Genomic DNA, 17,475 nt, shown 5'->3' with positions numbered 1-17,475 from the left:
TGCATGACAACCTAGAGAAAGTGCATGCAATTCAGAAGTGTACCCCGACAATGCGTGTGCTAGCATATGGACTACTTGGTAAACGAGTATGTTCTCATCTCCAAGATCTTATCATTCATTGTATAAAGAGATTTTGCAAAGGGTCCCTACCCTAAGACTAGCCACAATGGGAGTAACTTCAGCAGTAACATCGAGTCCAACTCAGCAAATTTGCTTATGTGGCAATGAGTTAATGAAGAGAGAGGTAGTTGTAGTAACTTAGCTAGTTACTGTAACATCACACGTCCCAATGCAATATTAGTCTATAACCTAATAAATTAATCTTTGCATGTTACCACACTTAAGTTACTACCCACTATGAAGGTAATAATATAGTCTAGGGATATGTGTATGTTACTAGTGTATGTTACTATCCATTGTGGCTAGTCTAAGAGCACCCACTGCAAATTACACGAATAGGCGAGGGAGACTGGTGCAACGAGAGTGTTCCCTCGGATACTGATTGTATGCATTGAAGATGAAAGAATTGCCCTACCGTACATCGGTCATTGATCCAACCAGAACATCTGGATGTGCTAGAGTTGCTCTTAGGATCGACACCTTGGTGGTAGCTGGCCATGATTTTGCAGGAATTCAAACTTAATTAAATGGTAATAGAGAATTCGCACGTGCATGGGCATTTGGTCTAGTGGTATGATTCTCGCTTTGGGTGCGAGAGGTCCCGAGTTCGATTCTCGGAATGCCCCCTTTTTTCTCTTTTTTTTTTTTTTTGCCCGCGTTGCCGCGTCAGGAGCAGGGCGTGGCGCGTGCTCGGCGAGGAAATTGGATGGAATCTTGTGCGACGCGCTACGCCAGTAAAGCGACCCTCCCGGAGTCCCGGTGCTTGAGAGCTTGGGGAACTGGGATCACGTGGCGGTGCCACGATCCCGAACGCCCGCAGCATCCCCTCACCTGCGATCGATCGGCGAGCACGGAGAGAAAAGAAAACGCAACTGGCGCACTTGCATGCGCTGTGAACACATGCACGCGCGAGCCGCGAGGTGAATTTTCTGTCGCCGCCCAACTCATCTCTCACCGCTCTGCAGATCGAGTCGAGATAACGTGATCGTGAGTGATGCCAGCTTGCCCAGTCACAGCTCACAGGCCGTCATGTCAATGATCCAGAGCGCGCGACGGCGCGACGTACGGCCGGGCCGGCGTCTCGTTAAATAACGGTCGCTCAGGTACGATGCAGGTCACATTTGCCACGGCGACGGAGACAGGTCAGCAAGATGTTCCGAGCGATGCAGGTCGTCCTCAGGTACGATGCGCTCGGAGCCACGGCGAACCGATCTGGTAGCACAAATGTGTTCTCTGGTGATGGTTTCTGGTTGCATGCTGATCATGCTGTGTGTGAGTGTTGCAGGGGCGAGGGCCGTCGTGCTGCGGCGGGCGGCTTCGCCGGCCACTGCGGCTACTCCACGGCCTCGGGCTCCCAGAGGCTGGCTGGTAAGGTGGCCGTGATCACCGGCGCCGCTAGCGGCATCGGCAAAGCGACGGCCGCGGAGTTCGTCAGGAACGGCGCCAAGGTCGTGCTCGCCGACGTCCAGGACGACCTGGGCCGCGCCCTGGCGGCCGAGCTCGGCGCCGGCTCCGCGTCCTACACCCGCTGCGACGTCACCGACGAGGCGCAGGTTGCCGCGGTGGTCGACCTCGCCGTGGCCCGCCACGGCAAGCTCGACATCATGCTCAACAACGCCGGCATCGTGGGCTCCCTGGCGCGGCCCGAGCTGGGCGCGCTCGACCTCGCCGACTTCGACGCCGTCATGGCGATCAACACCCGGGGCGTCATGGCCGGGGTCAAGCACGCGGCCCGCGTCATGGCGCCGCGCCGCGCGGGCAGCATCATCTGCACGGCCAGCATCGCCGGCGTGCTGGGCCAGCTGACGCCGCACCCGTACAGCGTCTCCAAGTTCGCGGTGGTGGGGCTCGTGCGCTCCGTGGCCGGGGAGCTGGCGCGCTCGGGCGTGCGCGTCAACGCCATCTCGCCCAACTACATCCTGACGCCGCTGGTGAAGCGCATCCTGAGGAGTGGTACCCTGACGCGAGCGGCGAGGAGCACCGGCAGATCGTGGAGGGGGACATCAACGAGATGGAAGGAGTGGTGCTGGAGGTGGAGGACATCGCCAAGGCGGCGCTGTACCTGGCGTCCGACGACTCCAAGTACGTCAACGGCCACAACCTCGTCGTCGACGGCGGGTTCACGGTGGGGAAGGCGCCCAACATGCCGGCACCGGCACAGTGAAGGACACGGTCAGAAATCATCAGACGAACACCTCATGGGCTCTCGGCGATGTCTTGTGCGATTATGAGTGTTGTATTTGCTGTACCGAAACAAATCTATCTATTTCTTCAGAGTTGCAAAAGAAAACCTTCGTGATGAATGATGAATGAACTGTATCACTTTAAAAGAAAATCTTGCCTGGGGCTCCAGACGATTGACACACTCCACCCAAGTGCTTAATAAGCACAAAAATCACATCGCTAGGCCATATACCGTTCAAGGTGTTTAGAGATGTGCTTCCAAAAATAAATCGAAATAAGCACCTTGTCTTGTAGATGAGCACAATGATATATGACACAAAGAACACTAGCACATGAAGGCGCGTGTTGTCGCACCCGTCCATTTGAACAAACGAGTAATCGAAAATATATGCACAAAGTAAGGTTACTATCTAGCATCTCACTAGATACATTTCATAACCGAAACAAAACCATACTGAGAAAAATATTCGTGAATTAAACAGATGTTCCTCAATTGGAAAATATTTGCAAATTTAAATAAATTTTTGAAAAATGTGTTTGCGGATCAGAAAAATTTAAAAACCTTTGTGAATTTTTAAAATATCCATGAGTTCAAAATAATTTCAAAAATTTAGAAAAGTGTTCACAAATTCAAAAAAATCATGAATTTTAAAAATGTCTGTGAATTTGAATATTTACAAGAATTTTACAAAATCTATGAATTTAAAAGATGTTTGTGAATTCAAAAAAGTTTGCAGATTTTGAAAAAGATCACAAATTTGAAATAATGGTGATGGTTCAAAATTATTTGCGAGTTCAATTTTTTGTGAAGTTAGAAAATATTCGTGAAATAAAATAATGCACCCAAACTTATAAAATTTTGTGCATTCAAAAAATAATTCCAGAATTTTACAAATGCTATTTCAATTTTAAAAAAATTCAAAAATGTTCACAAATTTAAAAGGAAAATGTAATGTAGAAAATAAGACAAATAAAAAAACCAAAAGTGAAAATGAAAAAAAAAAGTAAAGATGCCAGTTAAAAAAAAGCCAGCTAAAACCGGCGAAAGGTTCGTGAAGCTTTCCCAAAAACCAGATTGACAACCTTCTTACAACTGACTAAAACCTTCTTCCACAAATGTAATATTGACACGGACGACAGTTGCCCTATGTGCGCTGGTGGATGTGAGGACATCATGCATTCACTTTTCACTTGTCCGAGTGCAGCTGAAATCTGGAGGTGCCTCAAGCTGGACAAGTTCATAGAAGAGGCGTGTTCGACAGATAGGGCGGGATCAGCGGCTCTGGACTATATTTTATGTGTTCCTGCACGTGATAGTCAGATACCAGATGTTTCTGCCTAAGCTCTAATCCTTGTGGGCATCTGGTACATATGGTGGGAACGACGACAACATGTCCATGGGGAGGAAGTGCAGGCCCTGGCTCGATCAGCACTGTCGATCGCGGCGCTAACGGCAAACTATTTGAAAGCCATGAAAAAGAGTTCAGAACCAAGGAAAGATGGTTGGAGAAAGCCACTTAAGGGTTTTGTGAAGTTAAACGTAGATGCAGCTTTCAGCGCACATTCCCTCTAGGGTGCTGTAGGTGTTGTTCTACATGACCATGAGGGTGGCTTCGTCGCGGCGTCAAATGAAAAGCTAGAGCATGTTGCGGATGGAGGGACGGCGGAAGCGTATGCACTACGACATGGCTGCTATTGGCGCAACAGCTGGGGATAAGCAAGTTGGTGGTCGAGTCGGACTGCCTCGAGGTGATCAATACTATGAAGAATGGAGGTTTTATGGATTCAGGCGCAGCTGTGATCTATTCGGATTGTTTGGTCCTTATTATAGGCTATACTTCGGTTTCTTTTGTTAACTGCCTCAGAGAGGCAAACTCTATTTCTCACAAATTAGCTAGGCTAGCGAGGTCGGCCCCTTCGCCGTGGGTCGAAAAACCGCAGGTTTTAATTGTAAAAGGTTTGGTGGACGATGTAACAGTTCTTTGATCCAATAAAGCGACCGAAGTTTAAAAAAAGAGGCTAAAAGAAAAGAAAACGCAACTGGCGCACTTGGATGCGTTGTGGGCACATGGACTCACGTGTCGCGCCAGCCACGAGGTGAATTTTCTGGCCGGCGTCTCGTTAAATAACGGCTGGTCAGGTACGATGCAGGTCACATTTGCCACATCGACGGAAGGCAGGAGCTCGACAGACCAGCAAGATGTTCCGAGGTACCTACGATGCGTCAAATAATCGATCTGGCAGGCTCTGCATTCCGAGTAATGTTTGTGCTAATGGGCTCTACATGCTAAACCTGATGTGTGTGTGTGTGTGTGTGTGTGTGTGTGGGAGCCGTCGCGCTGCGCCTGCGGCGGTGGCTGGCCTCGCCGGCCAGTGCGGCTACTCCACGGCCACAGGCTCCCAGAGGTTGGCCGGCAAGGTGGCGGTGATCACCGGCGCCGCTAGCGGCATCGGCAAGGCGACGGCCGCGGAGTTCGTCAGGAACGGCGCCAAGGTCGTGCTCGCCGACGTCCAGGACGACCTGGGCCGCGCCCTGGCGGCCGACTCCGCGTCCTACACCCGCTGCGACGTCACCGACGAGGCGCAGGTCGCCGCGGCGGTGGACCTCGCCGTGGCCCGCCACGGCAAGCTCGACATCATGCTCAACAACGCCGGCATCGTGGGCTCCCTGGCGCGGCCTGAGCTGGGTGCGCTCGACCTCGCCGACTTCGACGCCGTCATGGCGATCAATACACGGGGCGTCATGGCCGGGGTCAAGCACGCGGCCCGCGTCATGGCGCCGCGCCGCAGCGGCAGCAGCATCTGCACGGCCAGCATCGCCGGCGTGCTGGGCCAGATGACGGCGCACCCGTACAGCGTCTCCAAGGCGGCGGTGGTGGGGCTCGTGCGCTCGGTGGCCGGGGAGCTGGCGCGCTCGGGCGTGCGCGTCAACGCCATCTCGCCCTACTACATCCTGACGCCGCTGGTGTTGCGCATCCTGGAGGAGTGGCACCCGGAGGCGAGCGGCGAGGAGCACCGCCGGATCGTGGAGAGCGACATCAACGAGATGGAAGGGGTGGTGCTGGAGGTGGAGGACATCGCCAAGGCGGCGCTGTACCTGGCGTCCGACGACTCCAAGTACGTCAACGGCCACAACCTCGTCGTCGACGGCGGGTTCACGGTGGGGAAGGCACTCAACATGCCGGCACCGGCACAGTGAAGGGACACAATCAGAGTCAGTGTATTGCTCTACGGGAACAAATCTGTTTATTTCTTCGGCATTGCAAAAGAAAACATTCGTGATGAATGAACTGTATCACTTCAAAAATATATTCTCGTAGACTCGTAGTGAACTCTACTCCTGGGATACAGTATGTTCCAATGGGCATTGGACGTTGACTTATTTTTATTTTGCGAGGGAATTGGACGTTGACTTAAGAAACACATGCCTAGGGCTCCACACGATTGACACATTGTACTGTTGTGCCGGTCGCGTCAGGACCATTGGATTTGAGCCGCGTGGGCCATTGGATCTGGCAAAAAAAGGGTTTGCCTCGCAGCTTCTTCTTCCTCTCGCTGGATTCGCATCTCCCTCTCGGTGCACGCATCCTCTCCCCTCCGGTGTCTGACTTCGTCGCCCGGTCCCCACCCACCGGCCGTCCTCGTCGCCGGTCCCCATCCTCGCCGGCGTTCTCGTCGCCGGTCCCCACCTGTGTCGTTCATCCTCGTCGCCGCGTTGACCCATGAAACACCTACACCTACGGTTGTAGCTCTCAACAGCGACGGGTGAAGCTCAGGTTGCAGCTCCGCCGCCGCCCCTCGCCGCAGCCCTGTCGCCATGGCCACACCCAACCATTCTTTTCTCCTTCATCATCCACGTGCAGATATATTTTGCTTCAACCATTGTTCATTTTTGCTACGACCGGTGACAGGAATCGCTACAACCATTCATGTCGACAGTCACCGCGGCGACCACGATTTGCTTCAACCTTAGTCGGGTTTTGCCGGGAGTAGCAAGACATGACACCGGTTGTAGCTTTTCCCGCTGCCGGTTGCAGCGAAAATCTCAGCGCCGCCGTCGCCACCACAAATTCCGTCGTGGCCGTTGCAGCAAATCACATATCCGATTGTAGCTTTTTCGTTGCCGGTTGTAGATAAATGACCGCCGGTGGTAGCTTTTCATGCTTCCGGTTGCAGCAAAAACACAACACCTCGGTCGCCACCACAAAACTTCGGTGTTGCCATTGCAGCAAATCATGTCATCAGAGGTAGCTTTTTTTGTTGTTGGTTGTAGCAAATGACAACGATGGTTGCAACAAAAAATGGTCGCCGCATTGATTGTAGCTCGTCGTGTGTGTCGATCGCAACATTTTCATTGCTGGTTGTAGGAAAAAAATTGACCCCAGCGGTAGTAGCAAAAAGTAGACGGTGATAGACCGCGGTTGCAGCAAAAATTCGCCCTCGCCAGTAGTAGAAAAAGTAGATGGTGGCAGCAAAAATTCATTCTCGCCGATAGTAGCAAATTGTATCACCGGGTAGTAGCAAAAGTAAACGGCGGTTACAACATAAACGGCCGTCTCCCCGTCGCGAGGCACGGTATGGCCATTTGGTTGTAGCAAAAAAAAAATTAGCGGTCGTAGCAAAATTAGATTATAGTTGTAGCAAAAAACATTGTCGTCACTGTCACGAGAGGCAGAGTGGCCAGTTGGTTGTAGCAAAATTTGTGGCCGGTCGTAGCAAAAACCGACAATGGTTGCAACACCGTCTGATCGGTTGTTTACCATTGCCGGAGATGGTCATCTCGGCCATCTTATCATAAAACTTCGGCGGCCGGTGGTTCACAGCACCTAGGCTCGCCGCCCCAGGCCGTTTCGTGTCTAACTCCAAGGAGTTAGGGGTCGTTAGGAGCAGGGAGGATGTGAGGACGACGACATGGAATCTGTGGGAGGTGGGAGGAAGAGTTCGCCGGGAAGGAAGAAAAAAAAGGGATATAGGAGAGGTCGCTCCGGTGGTGGAGCTCGCCGTGAAGCCGTGGCGGACCGGCGGAGCGAGAAACGGCTCAGGGGATCATGGGGGAGCAGATAAGGTTGTGATGCGTTTGTGGAAGAAGACGACCAGAAAAAAAAACTGTGATGTGTGGGTCTGTGTCTAACGCAGCGGGTGGGGTGCCAGACGCACGATCGAAACGAAACGCACGGCCCGCGCGCGACCGGCCGAAGTTTCAGTCGGTCCGCCGGGTGAAAACGTTTCCCCACTCCACCACAGTGTTTACAGATGTGCTTGGAAAACTAAATCAAAATAAGGACCTTGTCTTGTGGATGAGCATAGCAACATATCGCACAAAACACATTAGAACAAGAAAGCGTGTTGCCACACCCGTCCATCTCGACAAAAGAGCAATTAGAAATATTTGAACACAAATTGAATAAAGAAGCATCTGATAAATTTAAATTGTTCGTTTGCAGTCCACTTGTAGGGCATGTTTGTTTCAAGTTAGAGCTGACCCTCCTCAGATAAATGCTTTCACATTACATTTCCTTTTATCATATTCATGAAAAGAATATGGGAAAACCCCACAAAAAAAATGGGAAAATGGACAGAAGAAACATCTCTTTTTTTCTTGTACTTCAGATTGATAACGAAAGTCCGCCATTCTCAGCACATGTAGGAATCATCTTCAGCAGGGGGAAATACTTGATCCAAACATGCATCATTAGTGGAACAATCGCTTCTTGTCTCATTTTAAGAAGAATAGGTCCGTCCTCTTTTCTTTTGTTTTTGCGAGATCAAGTCTTCGTGTTGAAGCTCCGTGAAAATCTTTGACTTGCTAACAGGATAAGAAAAAACACGTTAATTAAACATGTGCAAACTGGATAATGCTGGGAAGAATATTCACAAAGTAAGGTTACTATCTAGTGCTCTTGCAAAAAAAAAAAAGGTTACTATCTAGTGTCTCACTCTGTGCATTTTAGAACCGAATTGAAACCATACCAAGAAAAAATATTCGTGAATTAAAAATGTTCCTAAATATTAGAAATAGTTGCAAATTTAAATAAAATATTCTTGATTTTTTAAAACGTTTGCCAATCACAAATTTGAAAATCCCTTTATGAATTTTAAAAAAAATCATGAGTTCAAAATAATTTCAAGAATTTGGAAAAATTTGACAAATTGAAAACGATAAGGAATTCACATTTTTGTGAGTTTGAAAATTTCCACGAATTTTAAAATAAATCTGTGCCTATCTGCAGGCCTACGTGAAAATAGGAGCTCCTGGACGAGGCATCACTACACAGGTTGAGCTAGGCGCTCCAGAGGCTGCTGAATCGCGACCCAACTTTTTTATCGGGTGGTGTGAATGAGACAAGAGTATTTCTCAGCTAGGTGAGATTTAGCAAAACCAATTTCTATAATACCAAATATATATGATATGAAAATATATTTTATGCTGAATTTAATGGTATTAATTTCATATACTAGATGTCGATATGTATTTTTACAAACTTGATCAAAAATTATAAAGTTTAACTTTGATAATGTTTGATAAGCACTGCAGTTTAGGACGGAGGGGGTATTTTTAGCTTCTGAATCCACGTGTTCATATTCCTGGCTTAATTTAATGGTGTGGACTATACATGGGTCTAGCTGGACCATACAACCCATTAACAGTCGCGCGAAGGGCGTCCCCTCACATATGCCACGTCGATGGCCTGGATTGGGCAGGAAGGATAGACACGTAGCGAGAGAAAAAAAACGCTCCCGAAGCCAGCGATTGGGTGCCTTGTTTTGTCTTACCCAGCCTAGCGAGAGGCAACCAATCCGCCCCTCTCTTCCGCTTCCCTTGCCTTCCCCACGAAGTCTCCTCTCATCTGTAATCCATGATGACACGGCAGGCTCGATCTGGTCGTGCGCTCGTCTCCCGCCCCCAGAACCTGCAGATCCTCGTCTTCCCAACCGGTGTATGTCCTAGAGCGGTGGTAGCATCGGACTCTCTGTCTCGTGGGGCCAGGCCTCCCGTCTGCACCGCGATGCCGCCGACATGGAGGCCCGGGCTCGGGCAACTGCCGCGGTGTCGGGTACGCCGGTGAGGTCTCGGGCAACTGTCTGGGAACCACGAGGGACTGGCACGGATACCGGTTGTGGGTTTCAGCGACGCCGGGTTGTACATCTAGCCGCAGGTGGCTTGCAGGGTTCTAAATACGGGGCCCTAAATTCGATGATGCTGAGGAGGAGGCAGACCGGCAGGGTGGTTCTATTGTGCTGGGTTGAGCGCCAGCCGGAGCGGGCCGGACACACAGATGGCCGTCGGCGATGTCGTCGGGAGGGGAGGGCGAGATGAAGGAAGGATGAAGAAGGAGACAACAAGCCCATGGAGAAGCACCATTGGGAGCAGATCTGGCCATCAGCGGCAAGAAGGCCACACTCACCTCCACCTCCGTGCAATCACCCAGGTATGCATCCATCTTCCTTCTCCATCTGCATTTGTGGAATTGAAGGAACTTAGGCTTAGATCACTGTATGTACAGAAGAATTGCTGGTCATCTTTGACTTGCAGACAATTCCATCAGACTTGTCAAAAAATACCAAAATATTAGCCTCAATATATATCTGCAATTTCCCGTGTCATCTGAATTTAGCCGCATGAATTTAACTTAATTATGTCCATCTGCCTAACCCTCATCCGATACGGGTCCTGTTTCTTGGGAGTTGGTGATTGGTGTCACCAATGTTGACCTGAGGCTATTTGATAACAATTCTGACACATAACCACTCCTTTAAAAGTTAATATGTATGCTCTACTATTTGCTAACAGTTCTGACACACAAACACTCATCAGCTAACTACCGTAAACGCTATTTTGTTTGCTCACACATAAACCATATATCTGCTACTGAAGTTTCATTTCTAAATTGTATGGGCTACATAACACGGCAATGACTATTGCTTATTATTTGCTTCAGTTACTGTCACGCCTATTAGTTACATTACTTAAGCATGTTAGGTAACTCACTACAAGACATTTAAACTGATCATCAATTGTAAGAAAGAAATGAACAGTTAATATGCCCAGTGCTCTCAGTACATGATGACACCCTCTTATACGTGTGCACACACACATTTACTAAAGTGCTTTAATTTCATAATATGCTTCACCGATTTTCCTATTGGTGTACCCAAGTGTGACCGACCGTGTCTTGATTTTACTTCCAATGCCCAGTGGTGGAGTCTCGCCGAAGGATGTGACGGCAACCGTCGTCTGGATTAATTGATTTAGTATGTATGCTCAAACTTGCCCGTGTAAGGCAAGGCAATTCAGAGACCGGTGGGTTCAGTCACAACTGATCCATGCAATGGCAGGTGCACACAAAACTGCTGCATCAATTTTGGCTTTTTCTCTGAATAAAGACTCTGTTCTGATTGAGTTCTTGTGAAGTTGGAGTTGCATTAATTAGTGTTTTATGTGTTCACGGAATGGATCTAGAGCAAGGTGGTGGTTGATACGTTTGGGCTCAGCTTGCAGGCTGGGAAAGGGCATCCAGTTCTACGCAGCACAATTCACCGCAACGCGGACACCGGACCTGTAACATTGCCATCGTTCTCATTGGTTAGGAAACCTGGTGGCCTTCTCACCTTAATCTATTTTTCATTGTTGCTAGGTTCCCGTGGCACTTGAACACAGCCAGGTGACCTTCTCACCCTAACCAAGATTTTAAGCACATAATACTATTCTTTGTGAATTAAACCCGTCTCACAGGAGCACTGCATATGTTCATGCCATCCTTGAATATAGTAATACACTGCATATGTCCAGGATATATATGCGGTATGTCTGTTCTATAAAGATCGGTGTGAAGAGTGTTTGCTCATTGGAACATGTTTTTCCTTCCTGATTTAGCATCTTATAGTACAATATAACTATCTAGAAAGTATTTTATAGGAGGCCACATTCAGACTTCTGTACTAAATTCTTCATAGCCTTATCATGATGGTTGGAGTTAGCCCTCGCATGAGGCCTACTTATTATTTCTCCCACCGTTTTTTGTAAAAAGTACTGGCTTTTCGGTGTTGTTTATTACTTCCACAGCCATGTCCTTTGGTGATCTCTTGATCTCCCTGTCCTTTTTCTATTCCCCGACCTAGCCTTCGAGCTATGGCTGTTTAGATGTTTGGCAGGCACTTGTTGTTTCTACATGTAGCAGATTTAATTCAAATTGCCATTTGTATGATGTGTATTTGCATGGTTGCGAGTTAACTGTGAAATTATCTTTGATAACCTTAATCGATGGCTCAAGCAGATAAAGAGGTTTGCTTATCTCTGTTGTACTGTCATGATAGTGCCATATTAGCCCATGCTGAACAACTTATACTGCTGTTCTGTGTGAAGAATTTATATTTGATTATCAAATTAGATCCTACTAATATTCTGCTAGAAGTATGTCAATTTGATTTTCTGTGTCTTGTATTTCAGTAATGTTCGAGCTGAAGGGTTTGGACAGGTTTGAGGATACATTATAGGTCCCTTTGGTTGTGGCTCTACATTTTTTAATAGCAAGTCTAACAAGGGTCTGCACAGGTTCTTGCAGAAGCATGGTGATGATGAAACATTTGTTGTTGCTTATTATAAACTTGGAAAGCTACATCGAATTTTATGGGGATAAGGTGTTTGTCAAATTATAGTTAGAAAATCTGATTAACTTGTTAATTTGTTGGTTAGCAGTGTGAATCAGAACTCTGGTTACTTTTATCTGTTGTGAAGAATATAAATATTCTTGGTGGTGATCTTGTGTACATATATAAAAATCTGAAGGTGATCATGATTCATCTCACCAATAAGCTTTTCTTCTGTCTGAAGAGAACAAAGAAGTCCGTACCTAATAGAACCAAAGTAATACATCCTCTTAAGTACACTTGTAGATATAGAACAGAATAGCTTGCAAAATAGTTATGTTATCATTTTGGAAATAGCATTCAGGTAGTCATACCAAATTTTCTACTGATGTCTACTACACACTTCAGGATCATACGAGCCCGAGCACATAAGCGAGTTTTCGTAGTTAGTCATCATATTAATTTTAACTTTCAATAAGTCATATTTTTCTTGCTAAGGTTACATGTGTTCCATTAGGCTAATCTAACTCGTTGTTTCGCATGTCTCGTATATCCTTTTAGTGTTACTTAGGCACTCTATTTTTTAACCTTGGATTTTTGGTTTTTGTTCTGTGATTTTTTTATATGTTGTCCTTGCTTATTTGAATCATCTACAACTTTTGGCAATTCAGAATTTCATCAGGCTTATCTTGTGGTGTGTAGGCATCTCAATCGTACACCACTACCACCATGCCGCTTTGTCTCTACAACGAGGGAGGTAATGCGAATTATGTCGTTAGTTGTATACTGATTGCCTTTGCAATATATGTATGAGATTTCTATGTTTTAGCATATTTGTGCCTCGAAGGAGTTTACATCTTTTTTCTTGTGAGATGAACCTGCTTCCATTTGCTGGCTGTACGCAGGTTGCAGGAATGAGAATACTATGAGATCACATGAATGAGATTTACACGCCCTCTAAAAGTTTCTCAAGTATGCTCCAAATTTTTTGTTACAATCCTCCTTACTTCAGGTTGTGCACATTTTCACCTGATATGCTCTTTCTTTTCCCTTATTCCTAATTTAATTCGTGTTTCATGAGCAGGGTTTGAGTTTGTGATCTATATGGCTGCTACAGGTATTCCATGAGTGCTCTCATGGTGAGGTAATCTCTCCCATACTCTCACGCTCTCATGGCGCCTAGCTGCCTGCCATCCGGGGATGGCGAGGATGGCCAGTGCCTCTCCATGGTGAGGTAATCTCTGGATGTTGCTCTCAGATGTTGGTTGTGATAGTTTTTAATTATTGCTTTCCAAAATAAATATGTGATGGAATTTTACACGCGTGGCTTCATTTTGGATGCCATTTTAGATGTCAGTATCAGTTCGTTGTTGAGATAGTTATGAGTGTTGTCTTCTGAAAAATATGTATTCATATGCCATCATTGTACATGCCCTCACATCATCTCTACATTAGTGTTGTAACTCAATCTCTGTTTTATCAGGAACTTTTCTCTCAGTCACTAAGCAGTTGGATAGTGGTGATCACATGATACTACACCTACCTATCAGCCTGAGGACAAAGACTCTAAAAGGTCAGAAATTTCCCCTCTCGTTTTATAGTGCATTTATCTATTTCAGCTTGATTGAAGTTGTAGCTTGCAACATCCTGAACATTTATCAAACTCACTACCTATAAGTAATTAATATCCAGATGATTGGCCAGAATATGCATATCTGCATATGAGTCCTCTTCGGATCCTTCCACCACGCCGGCCTCACCAGTGGAGACTCGGACATGGGAACCAGTGCCACTTCCATATCTGCTGGTGATGCTCACCCAGGAATCCACAGGTAGCACCTTGATCCTCTCCTTGCGGACACCACCTTTTTTATGATGCAGCCGTGGCCCGAGGCCAGCGGGGCCAATGCCACTATCCTCCTCGACGCCCACCCAGCGCCACACAACTAATGGTGCTGCCGCCATGAAGACGCCCACCTCCATGCTGATCGAGCTTTTCAACCTGCCCGGAATGGACAAGGCCATTCGGGCATCTGCTCTTGATGTGCTATTTGCTCTCTTTTCACAAGAATTAAATCAAGTGTAGCCTACATGATCAATTTTGTACATGCGCTGTACTTTTGTGTTGTATCTTTCTTTTTCAAGAAGCAGCAACATGCTTCTGTCAGTATTATTTTACTACTATCCATTGGCATGTGCTACCCAGATCAAAAAAGAAAAGTGAAAAGGATATATGTGCATCATGTACCAAAGCTAAGAAATTTATCTACTTTCAATTAGTTGAGCAACAGTTGCCAGTACATGCGCTACCTAGACCACAAAAGGCAAGTGAAAAGGTGCGCTCCCCTACCAGGCACCGCCGAACTTCCTCCCCAGTGGCGCCACCCGGCGGCGTCCCAACCCCTAGTGGTTCAGAAAATGTCACGTCTATGGACGATCACGGTTGCTCTGCAGATCGGGATAATGTGATTGTGAATCAGTGGTGGAGCTAGGCCGGCATCAGGCCCCGGCCCGTCTTTCAAGAATCAGGTAACCAAAAGATGTCACTTCGGGCTACAGCCCGGCATGGCCACTTGGCCAGGTCCTCCTGTTTGTCTTTGCATGCATGCTTAGGTAAATGCAGGACATGAACCATTGCTTTGATCCTACTCTACTAATGGTGGATGGAAATTAAGCATGCGCGGCTGAACAGAGGGCATCTTCCCGATGCATTCACCGAGTCCCTGATCGGTGAAAGAATCCAGGGTAGGGCGTAGGTGGCGGCAATGGTGTTTCGCCTGTCCTGTCAGTGCAACTGTAGAAGCCCGGCGTGCCGTGTCCTTTTGTCCGCATGATTGCAACCTGCATGCTACGTCAGAGCCCACATGGCGCAATGCAATGATCCATCCACAGCGAGCCGGACGTACGTGGCGGGCCGGCGCCCGGATAAATATCGGCTGCTCCGTCGTCTCCTTCGCCTCGATCGCCAAGTCGCACTTCGCCAAGATCCGCAAAGATGATCCGAGCGGTGCAGGTCGTCACCAGGTAACGCCGGGGTTGGTTTCGGAAGAGAACGCCGTGCATGTGCGTGCTAATCTTGGTCTTGGTGTGTCTGCGCGTGTGTGTTGCAGGGGGGAGAGCCGCCGGGCTGCGCTGGCGTCGGTGGCCGGCTACGTCAGCCACCGCGGCTACTCCACGGCCTCGAGCTCGCAGAGGCTGGCCGGGAAGGTGGCCGTGATCACCGGCGGGGCCAGCGGCATCGGCAAGGCGACGGCCGCGGAGTTCGTCAGGAACGGCGCCAAGGTCGTCCTCGCCGACGTCCAGGACGACCTGGGCCGCGCCCTGGCGGCCGACCTCGGCCCGGACGCGGCATGCTACACGCGCTGCGACGTGACCGACGAGGCGCAGGTCGCCGCGGCCGTGGACCTCGCGGTGGCCCGCCACGGCAAGTTGGACATCATGCTCAATAACGCCGGCATCGTGGGCTCCCTGGCGCGTCCCCGGCTGAGCGATCTCGACCTCGCGGACTTCGACGCCGTCATGGCGATCAACGCCCGGGGCGTGATTGCCGGGGTGAAGCACGCGGCCCGCGTCATGGCGCCGCGCCGCAGCGGCAGCATCATCTGCATGGCCAGCGTCGCCGGCGTGCTGGGCAGCGTGACGCCGCACCCGTACAGCGTGTCCAAGGCGGCGGTGGTCGGGATCGTGCGCGCCGTGGCGGGGGAGATGGCGCGCTCCGGGGTGCGCGTCAACGCCGTCTCGCCCAACTACATCCCGACGCCGCTGGTGATGCGCATCCTGGAGGAGTGGTACCCGAAGGCCAGCGCGGAGGAGCACCGGCGGATCGTGGAGGGGGACATCAACGAGATGGAGGGCGCGGTGCTGGAGCCGGACGACATCGCAAGGGCGGCGCTGTACCTGGCGTCCGACGAGGCCAAGTACGTCAACGGGCACAACCTCGTCGTCGACGGCGGGTTCACGGTGGGGAAGCCGCCCAACATGCCGGCACCGGCGCTGTAAAACGAAGCGAGCTCCTGAAATAAATTTACTTCCTATATACGTACTACTAGTACGTAGTAGTATTGTATTGCACCACCCTCAAAAAAAAGAGTATTGTATTGCACCGGAAGTAGAATCACCGAGCATTACATTTTTGTTTCACGATTGAAACAACGAATTGTCCTCGATGCCGAGTACATGCATACGTTGACCCCATGCGGAGTACTAGATGACAGCAGCCGGATTGTTGTTATCTTTGTGGCTAGCCCTGTGCGTTCGGTTTATTCGGTTTACATGGTTCGGTTTATACCGTTTTTTGGTATGTACGGTATTAATACTTCGGTAAATACGGTATGAAATTAAAATATGGTTCGATTTTGGTATATACCAAATTATTTTGGTATGGTTTCGATATATACCATAAAAACCAAAGTTGACGCGAATTTGAAAATGACGTAATAATAATTTGCAAATTTATGACTCAAAACACATTCTATTTTACACAAATAGTATATGACTATATATATAAGTATATATTCATGCATTGATTCATCTGTTGATGGTTATGGACGTGCTTAGCATTTTAAAAAGAGAAAAATGACAATGTTACAAGAAAAATGTAGGTGCTTAGTAGTGAATTTGACTCATGTACAAGAAAAATGACAACTTGTACGGTTGTTCATCTCAAGAAATATAAATTTATCTTTTACTTCGGTTTATTCGGTTAACCATTCGGTTTTTCGGTATATACCATAAAAACCAAAGTTCAAATCGGTATGAAAAGTTCATACCATACCGAAACCAGAAACCATAAAAACAAAAAAATCGGTTCGGTTCGGTTTATTTTCGGTATGGTTTTTCGGTTCGGTTTTAAAATGCACAGAGTGATTTGTGGCTACTCACTGTGGTGCCGAGTACACATTATGGAGACGTGCAATTCTGTCTGTGTCTCTATGTGCATGCACTAGGAGGCGATAGATCGGACTATATTCAACAAGTCGGGATGTCGACCTAGCAATGATATTTGTGAGACATGGGTTGTTTGCACGTAATTCCCATTGTTTTTTTTTCGAGAGTACTTCCCATTGTGGGTGGCTGATGTAGCCCCATGGAGCTAGGCTCCCACTTTTCTAAAATGGAGAAGGGGGGCACAACAGGGAATCAAGGGATAGATGATTTATGGGGAAATGAGTCTGTAGGCAAATTCCATAGCAGCCTTCCGTAAGTCTAGCATTTTTGGGAGGCCATCCTTTTTTTGGAAAAAAATAGGTTATTCGCTCTATAATGCTTGCTAGAAATAATTGTGTAGGTTTAACATAACCAGGATCTTAATAATCTCCTCGTTGGAACATCATTTTGTACGGAAAATTAGAGACAAATCACATTTAGCATAGGGGAAAACCCATGGCAGAGACCTGTCAGGGAGTTGATCGGATAGACGTGTATGGCGTGCTGGCACCGACCTGAAGGTTCCTGTAGTGGTGAGCAGTCTTATATTTCCTTACGAGCATTCTTTAGGATCCGTGGTTTGGAGGCAGGGTTCTACTCATTTGTGTGTACATGTTCCAAGAGGGCACAACGTACTCCTTTTATATGTGTCGATTG

General features: G+C 48.1%; 2 protein-coding genes, 1 long non-coding RNA gene, 1 other non-coding gene and 1 pseudogene across 15 annotated transcripts; all 5 read left to right on the top strand.

Moving 5' to 3' along the window:
* Window positions 1–674: 674 nt before the first annotated feature.
* TRNAP-UGG lies at window positions 675–746 on the top strand. Its single transcript has one exon. It is a non-coding gene; the product is annotated as a tRNA-Pro (tRNA).
* Window positions 747–1,160: 414 nt separating this feature from the next.
* LOC119359029 lies at window positions 1,161–2,393 on the top strand (annotated as a pseudogene).
* A 2,207-nt stretch (window positions 2,394–4,600) lies between these two features.
* LOC119357654 (momilactone A synthase-like) lies at window positions 4,601–5,640 on the top strand. The gene has a single exon (XM_037624527.1). It carries the CDS (start codon window positions 4,601–4,603, stop codon window positions 5,501–5,503), a length of 903 nt encoding a protein of 300 aa, XP_037480424.1. The 3' UTR covers window positions 5,504–5,640.
* A 3,453-nt stretch (window positions 5,641–9,093) lies between these two features.
* On the top strand, window positions 9,094–14,124 carry LOC119353422. Of its 12 annotated transcripts, XR_005170425.1 has the most exons (9): window positions 9,094–9,734; window positions 10,502–10,641; window positions 10,766–10,864; window positions 10,941–10,967; window positions 11,753–12,649; window positions 12,798–12,864; window positions 12,977–13,126; window positions 13,376–13,465; window positions 13,597–14,124. It is a non-coding gene; the product is annotated as an uncharacterized LOC119353422 (long non-coding RNA). The 12 variants fall into 12 exon arrangements; XR_005170426.1 differs by having other exon boundaries at window positions 10,805–10,864; window positions 10,941–12,649; XR_005170421.1 differs by having other exon boundaries at window positions 10,941–12,649.
* Window positions 14,125–14,781: 657 nt separating this feature from the next.
* LOC119353421 (momilactone A synthase-like) lies at window positions 14,782–16,056 on the top strand. The gene is made up of 2 exons (XM_037620048.1): window positions 14,782–14,916; window positions 15,003–16,056. The coding sequence occupies exons 1-2, from the start codon at window positions 14,888–14,890 to the stop codon at window positions 15,889–15,891; spliced, it is 918 nt and encodes a 305-aa protein (XP_037475945.1). The 5' UTR covers window positions 14,782–14,887; the 3' UTR covers window positions 15,892–16,056.
* Window positions 16,057–17,475: the final 1,419 nt, after the last annotated feature.

Source organism: Triticum dicoccoides, chromosome 2A (assembly GCF_002162155.2).
Source record: "Triticum dicoccoides isolate Atlit2015 ecotype Zavitan chromosome 2A, WEW_v2.0, whole genome shotgun sequence".
Lineage (NCBI taxonomy): Eukaryota > Viridiplantae > Streptophyta > Magnoliopsida > Poales > Poaceae > Triticum > Triticum dicoccoides.
The sequence above is the reverse complement of the archived record's forward strand: the minus strand, read 5'-3'. Positions and strand labels throughout refer to the sequence as shown.